General features: G+C 37.8%; 1 protein-coding gene across 1 annotated transcript in view; it reads right to left on the bottom strand.

Moving 5' to 3' along the window:
- Positions 1-12,200, bottom strand: part of LOC127861967 (inactive phospholipase C-like protein 2) — a 138,205-nt gene that overhangs the window by 74,295 nt on the left and 51,710 nt on the right. The window contains exons 4-5 of the mRNA XM_052400764.1: positions 9,066-9,105; positions 2,215-2,344 (exon numbers count right to left, since the gene is read on the bottom strand). Coding sequence (XP_052256724.1) covers positions 2,215-2,344; positions 9,066-9,105 — 170 coding nt within the window. The remainder of the gene's footprint in view (positions 1-2,214; positions 2,345-9,065; positions 9,106-12,200) is intronic.

Genomic DNA, 12,200 nt, shown 5'->3' with positions numbered 1-12,200 from the left:
CCCACATACATTAAGCCTAATTTCTCAGAACAAGATTCACATGACAATTTGTGTGGTATGCTATCAAAATTACCCTTTGAAAATATTACAAAACAATTATGTGGCAGGTTGAACATGGGGGTAAAGAATTTGTCCATAAGTGAACTGAGAGGGACCCATATCCTGATATGGAATAACATTCAACCTATGTTTTTCTGATAATATTGGTTCTCGATCAGATGAATGTGTCAATCTGTCATCATAGCAATTACTTGACACAAGAAACCGTCGGAGACGGGTGATTTTTTTGGTCACAATATTGCACTATATTTTCAGATAAAAGGAAACGTCTAGTAGTATGGGGGACAAGAATTGCACTGTATGTACAGTTAATGGAAAATTTCAAAGGGCCATAACTCTGTGAAAAATCATCAGACCAGAACCGGCTGATAATATGCACATCTCCTCTTGGTAGTGAAGTTTCCCATATAGTTTAATTAATTCCGGTCATTAATTGCTGAGAAATAGCCCGGACAAAAATTGTGCATGGATGGACAGACACACGGACAGACGAAGCGGCGACTATATGCTCCCCCCCAAATTTTTTTTGGGGAAGCATAATAAATGATACTGAACAACCAGGAATGAATACTAATAAAGAACATGTTCAAATGAGATTAAAAATTAAAATATTTTAACTCCGTGTAAAATATGTTAATAGTGTAATTTGTTAATTTTTTTATTTTAGATGATTTGATGATTTTTGATAGAATCTTGGATAATCAAAATTTTGTCCATAAGATATTAAAATAAGATTTATTGGTTTATAATTAAAATTATGAAAATCTTTTGATAGATAATTAAAAAAAACAAGGGCTGTTTGTAAAACATGCATGCCCCCCATATGGGCTGTCAGTTGTAGTGGCAGCCATTGTGTGAATACGTTTTTTTGTCACTGTGACCTTGACCTTTGACCTAGTGACCTGAAAATCAAAAGGGGTCATCTTCCAGTCATGATCAATGTACCTATTGAGTTTCATGATCCTAGGCCTAATTATTCTTGAGTTATCATCAGGAAACCATTTTACTGTTGCAAGTCACTGTGACCTTGACCTTTGACCTAGTGACCTGAAAATTAATAGGAGTTATCCGCCAGTCATGATCAATGTACCTATGAAGTTTCATGATCCTAGGCTTAAGCATTCTTGAGTTATCATCTGGAAACCATTTTCCTATTTCGAGTCACTGTGACCTTGACCTTTGACCTAGTGACCTGAAAATCAATAGGGGCCATCTGCCAGTCATGATCAATGTACCTATGAAGTTTCATGATCAAAGGCCTAAGCATTTTTGAGTTATCATCCAGAAACCATTTTACTATTTCGATTCACTGTGACCTTGACCTTTGACCTAGTGACCTGAAAATCAATAGGGGTCATTTGCCAGTCATGATCAATGTACCTATGAAGTTTCATGATCCTAGGCCTAAGCATTCTTGAGTTATCATCCGGAAACCATCTGGTGGACGGACTGACGGACGGACAGACGGACCGACCGACATGTGCAAAACAATATACCCCCTCTTCTTCGAAGGGGGGCATGAAAAAAGAAACAAGCAAATTCGTTGAATTGATATCCCCCCCCCCCCCCCAATATGCTTCTGGACACAAATGTATTATATTTGACACTCAAAAGAGCATTTTTTCAAGATACAAAGGGCCATAACTCTGTTATTAACAGATGGTGAACAATGCCATTTAGCCTGCATCATCCTCTTATCCATACATATACTCATACCAAGTTTCAATGAAATCCGCCAAAGCACTTCCAAGATATGGCTCCGGACACACAAAAAAAACATTTTTTCAAGATACTAATGGCCATAACTTCGTTATTTTAACAGATGGTGTACAACGTCATTTGGCGTGCATCATCCTCTTATTTATATATAAACTCATACCAAGTTTCAATGAAATTCGCCAAAGCACTTCCAAGATATGGCTCCGGACGGAAGGACAGACAAGGCCAAAACAACATCCCTATGGCGGGGGATAAAAAGTAAGTGATGTGTTAGAAGTGTCTTAGAGAGTAGAACCCAATATTCAATTACATGAATATCAGTGTATAGAGAGTCATCTTTTTCAGTAACTGTATGTAAAATCATTCTGGTTCTATAACAGTGTTGAGGATCCTTGAGGTTGCTACAGAATATTCCTGTCAGAAGGGAGCTCTTACTTTGAGTCTGTTGAGGATCCTTGAGGTTGTTATGTTGTTGTTCAGATTCTGCATGAGCCTAACCACCTCATGTTCGGGCAACGTCTGAGACTCGTCAGGGACCGCAGAACGAAACACGTCATTTAACCATCTTGCAACTAGTTAAGGTCCATGGTGGGAAAATCTTGAGCAATTACATACATACAAAATAAACATTATATAATTTATAATGTCTAGTTAAAGATAATGCTTTCTAAAAGACATGATGGTTTAAGAAAAAAGTCCTACACATGCAACGTTATTTTTGACTACAGATAACTTATAGGGAGTATTTCATGCCAAGTAAATAAACTTATATGCTTTCCACATTTTTATGTCCTCATTACGAAAGCAAGCAAAAGACAAGGGCTGTTTGTAAAACATGCATGCCCCCCATATGGGTTGTCAGTTGTAGTGGCAGCCATTGTGTGAATAAGTTTTTTTGTCACTGTGAACTTGACCTTTGACCTAGTGACTTGAGAATCAATAGGGATGATCTGTCAGTCATGACCAATGTACCTATGAAGTTTCATGATCATAGGCCTAAGTATTCTTGATTTATCATCAGGAAACCATTTTACTGTTTTGAGTCACTGTGACCTTGACCTTTGACCTAGTGACCTGAGAATTAATAGGGGTCACCTGCCAGTCATGATCAATGTACCTATGAAGTTTGATGATCCTAGGCGTAAGCTTTCTTGAGTTTTCATCCAGAAACCATTTTACTGTGTCGAGTCACCGTGACCTTGACCTTTGACCTAGTGACCTGAACATCAATAGGGGTCATTTGCCAGTCATGATCAATGTACCTATGAAGTTTCATGATCCTAGGTGTAAGTGTTCTTGATTTATCATCCGAAAACCATTTTTCTTTTTCGAGTCACTGTGACCTTGACCTTTGACCTAGTGACCTGAATATACATAGGGGTCATCTGCGAGTCATGATCAATGTACCTATGAAGTTTCATGATTCTACGCGTAAGTGTTTTAGAGTTATCATCCGGAAACCATTTTTCTGTTTCGAGTCACTGTGACCTTTACCTTTGACCTAGTGACCTGAAAATCAATAGGGGTCATCTGTGAGTCATGATCAATGTACCTATGAAGTTTCATGATCCTAGGTGTAAGTGTTCTTGAGTTATCATCCAGAAACCGTTTTACTATTTCAAGTCACTGTGACCTTGACCTTTGACCTAGTGATCTCAAAATCAAGAGGGGTCATCTGCCAGTCATCAGCAATGTTCCTATTTAGTTTCATGATCCTAGACCTAAGCGTTCTTGACAATCATCCGGAAACCATCTGGTGGACTGACGGACTGACCGACCTACCGACATGTGCAAAACAATATACCCGCTCTTCTTCGAAGGGGGGCATTAAAATGCAGGGGTGTCAATAGGCCAAAATCTAAAATCCTGAAAATAGGCCTATCGTTTTGGGGCCAGAGCAAAAAAAGGTTAATAATTCATGTAACTTTGTTTACTATTGTATATAACTTTGTAAACAATATGTCAAAGTAAAATAATTTGCATTAAAGATGACATTTTGTGACAATAATCTTAAAATTCCAGAAAAAAAACCTCTGATTTATATCAATACAAAAATTGATCCTTAAGGGCAAAAATCATGATTTCAGGCATAATCCTGAACTTTGACGCCTCTGAAATGGCTAAAACGACACTCAAACATCAAATGATGCTATGAAATTAACCCTTTACCACTTGGATACATATTTTGACGCATTGGTAGTCCCATAGAAAGTTTAATTTAATTAAATACCTTTCTAACTAAATTCAAGTTTTGAGGGCTTCATTTCCAATCCTTAGATACTGATGAGTTGCAAAAGCCATTTTAACTTTGCTTCTTATGGGGAGGGGGGGGGGGTTAAATAAGGAATTTCACTTTACTGGGTTGTTTGCTATATTCAACAATTTTGACAGCACCAACACTCATCAGATGAGGTGTTATATTGTTCACCTTTTGTGTTGCATATTTTTTGTTCATTCAATTGGTACGCAGTCTCTAACACATAACAATGTATTTCCTTTCACATCAGATGCTGTAAAATATTAATATGACATTTACTGCGCAACCATACTGATTGTCTGTATTGTAGTTTATTTATAACCAATAAATGTTACATCTTATTGCATCATTAATACTTTGGGTGACACATTACTGTTCAACATGCATAGCTGCATCAATTAGTTGACAAATCAGACATGTTTTAATAAAACCTTCTTTTTCCCTAACACAGCCAATGACAATGGAAAGTATGAAAATATAAGTATTAACCCAGTAATTAGCAACTATTTGCAAATTTTCAAATAGGATATTTGGTTTTCAGTCTAAATTAACAGTACAAAACAAGTGAAGCAGCAGTAATTAATGGTGGGACATGGCCTTTGTGTGTGCTGGCATTATGTTAAGACTTTACCACTGACATACGCATATGATGCTAGGGGGCAAAGCCTATACAAGGGTGCAAGTCCCATGCAAGGGGGCGAGGCCTATACAAGGGTACAATGACTATACAAGAAACCGTCGGAGACGGGTGATGCTCCCCAAAGTTTTTTTTGTCACAATATTGCACTATATATTCAGATAAAAGGAAACGTCTTGAGGGCACAGTAGTTGGGGGGACAATAATTTTTTATAGAAAATTTCAAAGGGCCATAACTCTGTGAAAAATCATCCGACCAGAACCCGCTTATAATATGCTCATCTCCTCTTGGTAGTGAAGCTTCCCATTAAGTTTCATTGAATTCCGGTCATTAGTTGCTGAGAAATAGCCCAGACAAGAATTGCACTATATGTACAGTTAATGGAAAATTTCAAAGGGCCATAACTCTGTGAAAAATCATCCGACCAGAACCCGCTGATAATATGCACATCTCCTCTTGGTAGTGAAGCTTCCCATAAAGTTTCATAGAATTCCGGTCATTAGTTGCTGAGAAATAGTCCGGACACGAATTGCACTATATGTACAGTTAATGGTAAATTTCAAAGGGCCATAACTCTGTGAAAAATCATCCGACCAGAACCCGCGGATAATATGCACATCTCCTCTTGGAAGTGAAGCTTCCCATAAAGTTTCACTGAATTCCGGTCATTAGTTGCTGAGAAATAGCCCGGACAAAAATTGTGCACGGACGGACACACGGACGGACATACGGACGGACACACGGACGGGAGACAAAGCGGCGACTATATGCACCCCACAAAATTTATGAGCAGCGACTATATGCTCCCCCCAAAATAAATTTTGGGGGAGCATAAAAAGGGGCGAGGCCTATACAAGAGGGTCAGGCCTATAGAACTAGGCAAAGTGGCAGGGCTTATACAAGGAAAAAAGGCATATACAAGGAAGCAAGGCCTATACAAGGAAGCAAAGCCTATACAAGGAAACAAAGCATATACAAGAAGCAAGGCCTATACATAGAAGCAAGGCCTATACAGGGCTATAGATAATTTTTTGGGTAATTGGGTTTTTCACCCCCTGTTTTGACAACAATAGGGTTTTTGTAAATTCAATAGAGTTTTAGCATATTTTTTTACCCCCTACTTTTGAGCTTTATTGGGTTTTTCACCCCCAGTTTTTCAACTCAACTGGGTAATTTAGGTAATGACATATACAATATAATAAAAATCTACTAAGATAACTATATTATTGTGTGCATGTGAACAATAAATCAACATTTGTAGCCACTAGTTTTAATTTACTTTTCATGTTTGTGCATAATGTACATTTCATAACTCCACTTCCCATATCCATCACCAGCCACAGGTGTTTGTTTCACCACTCTATTAAAGTTTGTTCACTTACACTCCCCATAATGTGTTTTTTGGGTTAAACAACCTCGTTCAAAATCTCCGATAATAACGGGCAAACTAACTTCTTGGGAGAAATGATCACATCTTGCAACAGATCGTTCAGCAAAGCAGCACAGAAGCTTTCGGTTTCCCAAATATTCTGGTGTAAATACCTGTCTAAAGTGTTTGTTTGTGTGAGGATTCTCTTTCTACGGCCACGAGTGGCCATTTTGATATTTTACGAAAATGAAAGTAGAAATCGAAAGGGTCTACAAATAATTACAGAAATTAACCCCAAAGATTGATAACCGCTGGAAAGACTGCCTTCTTTTCTTTATAGGACGGCATTTGAACTATTTGGTACATTTTTGTACGGGAAATAACCAGTCTAAAAGTGTTTGCAAGAATTGCGTTTCGTGACGCAAGGTTTTTTACGAGAATTACGTTATTAAATTTATATTTGCGTTTTTGTACGTTGATTTTGAATTTAATTACCAGGGCTCGAATTTAACTTTTTTTTCTACTTGCAAAACATTGCGAGCAGCTTTAATACCAACTCGCAAAATCAAAAACATTCTCGCAAATTTTGATGGAAACATAATTTAATTTCGTTTTTTTATTCATCAGTTAACTTTGCTTTATCTTTCGTATTGTTATTTCCATCTGTGGGCAAAAAGAAACTAGTTATTTTTCGCTTTGACGCCATGTCTGTTCAAGTTCAATAAACACATGTGAATTAGTCGACTGTTTAACGTTCTTTGTACCAATACCATCCTTGTATAGATCTGTACTATAAGTATACTAGTCTTCAGTACAGCCAAAGCAGAACAAACGTATTTCGCGATCCGCGGCGGCAAGGCGAAACGAGTCGATGCCGCGTCAGTCGTTGAAGCCGCGTCAGTATGCGGCGGCAAGTCGCTTTTCGCAGCGAAACTTCGCATCTGTCCGCCGAGGCATGCCGCGATCCGCGGCATGATGCCGAGTCGATGCGCATCATGAAATAAAAAATCTTTTTAAAATTATTAGTTACATGTAGTTAACAAATTTTGAAAGAACAATTATAATAATAATTAAAATCATAATAAATTTATTGTGCGCGGATTGTATTATCATATACATGTAAGCATAGTTAATGTGTCTGGCCAATTAAGTTTGTTTCCCGCCCGTAGTGTATGTATTTCACACATAAGCAAGGTCACGTAATTATGTTTTCGCACATACAAGTGGTCAATGCTCCAGCATATGGTGGATTTATAAATTAATTGCATGTTGATTCTGCTATTATATTTTAGCTGAGAAAATTAGCAGTTTGAAGCCACATCAATAATCAAGACAGTGACGACGTATTTGTTGTTTTGTTAATTATCAGCTTATTATAACTATTGTTTGAATATGCGTATATAAACACGTTTTATTTTGTTCATATTATACAGTTAATATCGCTACTAATTACCCGATAATCCCGTATATTCCAGTTTTAAAGCAAATGCTGGTAAATATTTACGATACACAAACATTCTCGATATTTCCTTAAGTATCAAATACATTTTGGCATTTGTTACTATTTATGGAGATGATGAAATAACGTCTAATCGGGGCGTTTTTTTCCCCACTGAACACGCGATTTACGCCTGACGTGATGTTCATGTATTTATACAACACAAAATACACCAAAACTTTCCAAACGACGTTCTACATGTCTGCATAATTTTCGCACGCTTTTTATGAAACAAAGGATATTTTAGCACTGTTTATTTGACGCTAGAATTTGCCAAAGGACGCGTTAGCATTAAAATTCGGAAGTGTGTTTCGGATTACAAATTTAATAATGATAATCGAACGAAACATTAACAGTTGCGCGTAATTAATTCTACGCTACACATACATGTATGTACATGTAGGTGGATATCTTTTCACTCGATCCGCCGCGTACGTATGCGGCGGATTTACTTCGCGAAAGTACGCGAGGTGAATACAGACTCGGCGTCGTTGCGCGGATCGATGCCGAGTGCCACGGCGATACGTCGCGTGAACACACGATTCGGCCGCCGCGGACTAATAATCTGGCCGTGGCGTAGCCGCGGATTTTGTTTGTGCCGCTTTGGCTGTACTGTATATACAAGGTGCCGCTTCCGCATACAGGTATTAGGATGTTCTATGACCTATCGTTTAGCGTTCAGGACGTCAAACGCATTTAGCAATATTACTGCTTTTTTTCTCACTATTTCTTTACTCGCAAAAAATTACTAGTGGCTTAAAACTTAACTCGCAATCGGTATTTTTCACTCGCAGTTTGCGAGTGTTAATTTCGAGCCCTGATTACGTTTTTGGTTATTTTAATTGCGTAATAACGCACATACGCTAGTTATCTATAGCCCTGCCTATACAAAGAAGCAAGGCCTAAACAAGAAGGCGAGGCCTATGCAAGGAGGCAAGGCCTATACAAGAAAGCAAGGCCTATTAACGGAAGCAAGGCCTATACAACGAAGCAAGGCCTATACAAGGAGGTGAGGCCTAAGCAAGGAAGCAATGCCCATACAAAGAAGGAAGGCCTATACAAGGAAGCAAGGATTATACAAGGTGGTGAGGTCTTAGCAAGGATGTGAGGCCTATACAAGAAGGTGAGGCTTATACAAGGAAGCAAGGCAAATACAAAGAAGCAAGGCCTATACAAGGTGGCGAGGCCTAAGCAAGGAGGTGAGGCCTATTCAAGGAGGGGAGGCCTATGCAAGAAAGCAAGGCCTATACAAGGAGGGGAGGCCTAAGCAAGGAGGTGAGGCCAATACAAGGAGGTAAGGCCTAAGCAAGGAGGCGAGGCCTATACAAGGAGGCAAGGCCTAAGCAAGGAGGTGAGGCCTATACAAAGAAGCAAGGCCAATACAAACAAGTAAGGCCTAAACAAGAAGGCGAGGCCTATGCAAGGAGGCGAGGCCAAAGCAAGGAGGCAAGGCCTAAGCAAGGAGACAAGGCCTATACAAGGAGGCGAGGCCTAAGCAAGGAGGCACGGCCTAAGCAAGGATACTGGTCCCTCATTTGCTGCATTTCCTCTAGGGCCTCTGGAGCTGAAAGCAGAAAGGATCAATAATTAATACATTCTTCTTACATCAACAGTTCGACCTTGAAAGCAAAAATTATAATGTTATTATTTGAGACTTGCAAATACTTTCAGCCTGTTTAATATAAATTAAAGAATCTGAGTTGACCCGATTTATAGTTAATCAGTGCAGGGCTTGCAGGCCTTGTTTAAACTGTAGTAATTTTACATCTGATGTAAAATACCAAACAAGAGCTTTCCCTAGACAGCACGCTCGACGTTTCTTATGCTTTGATAGTGTAATGTACATATTCTGTCAGTCAGTTATTTTTTTTAATTTAATACCTATGTTGCCAGCTGGTATCGTGCTATAAACCTTTGATTAAATGTATTTTTATGTAAATTACATTAAAATATAGCAATTTTAGGTGCTAAATGGTTGGTGAAAAGATCTTCTCAAATTCCCCCTTTCACTGAAAACGACACAAAATTCCCCGCTCTAAGGGCCCCGGCCCCAATCTCCCAAAGTGTAGCAAGGGCCCTGAGTGACCTTGATCTGACTGGCTCCAAATGCAAGCCCCAACTAGGTCTGCCTGAACACTACATTCACACAAAATACCTCCATGGCCACAACGCAGGCTTGCTTTACCCACAGATTTATCTCTGTAAGTCAGTGCAAACTAAAGTTAATGACCAACTTTAACCTTAATATTCATTGAATATATGTAATAGATATCTAGATATTGGTCACATGCAGTTGTCTATAGTCCATAGGCCCCACATTTCCAATTTTGTCTAAAAACTCCAGTAAAGTCCGAAAAAAACAACACCATAATATGGTGTTTTATAGAGGATATTTGTTGGATTCGATGAAATATCGATTTTATTTCACGAGTGATCTTAAAAAATACTATTTTCACAAGTGGCGCAGCCATGAGTGAAAATATATTTTTTCTATGATCACGAGTGAATTAAAATCGATATTCCATCTAATCCAACAAATTTTCATTTTATTTTATGCCTTTTACACCATTGAAATACATAGTAAACGAGTTTAACTGGATAATTTCGCTGGATTTATGATGTAATTTCGTCAAAATAATGACGTCATTTCACAGTAAAACAGTGAACAATATCGATATTTTTCACTGTTATTTTTCACTGTATGAAACAGTTAAATATCAGTTTTAATTCACTGATATTAGTCTATAAACCACCAGAAAGCATAAAATACATAATTATTTATTACGTATAAAAGTGCTGAATTTCACTTAACTTCCTACATGTAATTATGTGTGAATTTAAGTTTCAAATAAATACCCGAGTAAGACAATGATATACAGATGTTTCAAGTTAACCTTCACCAAAGCATTTAGCAGATATGATTCCAACAAATGTTTGAGCATTAAAGAATACAGAAGATTGAACTATTAATGATCTGTTCAGCTAAAAATTCGCTGAGGAGCATCACCAATGTGTAAACAACTGTTTTGTTATAGCAATTCTACCTTAAGACATAATAGGTAATGAGTTCATAAATGTTACTTTACCATGTGAAATTTCCCACTGATAGGGATTAACAAACCATCTCAGCTTATCTCAGTTTCTCAAACAAGAGGGCCTGAAAGGCCTAAAGACGCTCACCTGAGATTCAAAGGAACTGACCTGCTCTGTGCAGCCCAAGATGTCATTAGAAAACGTGTTCTAACCAACTTTCATCAAATGGGAACACCCTGGCGGCCACGTTTTTAAACAGATCACCACAATTTTCGCACACATCCAAGGTATCATTAAAACAAATATTCTGACCAAGTTTCATGACGATTGGACAATAAATGTGACTTTTAAGAGTTTTGACAAGTTTTTACAATAGCCATATAAGGAAAAATGCACCGCCCCCCCTGGTGGCCATGTTTTTTAACAAACTGGAACAATATTTATACTCTTCCAAGATATCATAGGGACTAATCTTCTGACCCAGTGTTAAAAAGGTTTTACTATAGCCATTTAAGGAAAAATGCCCCGCCCCTTGGCAGCCATGTTTTTCAAGCAAACGTAACCATTTTCGAACTTATCCAAGATATCATTGAGACCGATCTTCTTACCAAATTGCATGACAATTGGACAATAAATGTGGCCTCTAGAGTGTTAACAAGGCAAATGTTGAGGCCGTACGGCGGTCAATGGACAAAAGGCGATCACAAAAGCTCACCATGAGCACATTGTGCTCAGGTGAGCTAAAAACCAACACAATACTGTGACCATAAACTTGAAGCTTACACAAGTTCTCACTAGCTTGTACTTCAATCAAGGGCAAAAATTGTCTGCCATATGACCAATAACAGGAAAGATGCACTTAACAATCCACTTGCTTAGTGACGACAATACTACTTGTAATACAATAATAACTACAATAATACTTATAATACAATAATATGAGTGCTACACCATTGATTCAATATGTTTGGTATTTTATAAAAAATGGAGTTGAATCAAATGTTTGGATGTCTAACTAGTATCTAGGTGTTTCACATTTATTGTAAAAGAAATCTGAACACATACATCTAAAAAAGAAACTGTTATAATATTTTGCTTTGCACATAACAAAGCCATTTTAGATCACAACAGCAATTGTCAGACCAAATACAGAGAGCCAGTATCCAGTTCAGAAATTTTTAAGAAGTAATAAACCTTTGGCAGCCAAGACCCTGCTGTCAGGAATTGGGCAAGTTGAATGACTCCACTGCCAAAGTAATCGAATTCTGTCTAAAAAGATTGCTTTTTCTATATTTAAATCAATCAGCCAAACCAATTTAAACAACTATAATTTAATGTGCTTGACTGAGATAGCTGAGAGTTTCTCATTTAATATATTGTTGCATTTCTCTGAAAAGGTGATTTTCCTCTATTCAACACTATATATAAAATTCTCAGGACAAATTGTGTTTTTCACTATTTCCGTTATTTATTGTGTTTTTTAAGAACAGAAACCTTAATTATCTAGACTTATTGAGAGATTTGTCATCATTTTTTTCCTCTAATTAACACAAAGCCTCCAGGACTGACATGACAATGCCTTTTCAGGTCTTATGTGGGGATGGACATCAGGGAGTATTACTTTGC

This window comes from Dreissena polymorpha, chromosome 1, assembly GCF_020536995.1.
Source record: "Dreissena polymorpha isolate Duluth1 chromosome 1, UMN_Dpol_1.0, whole genome shotgun sequence".
NCBI lineage: Eukaryota > Metazoa > Mollusca > Bivalvia > Myida > Dreissenidae > Dreissena > Dreissena polymorpha.
Note: the sequence above shows the minus strand (reverse complement) of the source record. Positions and strands in the feature narration are given on the sequence as shown.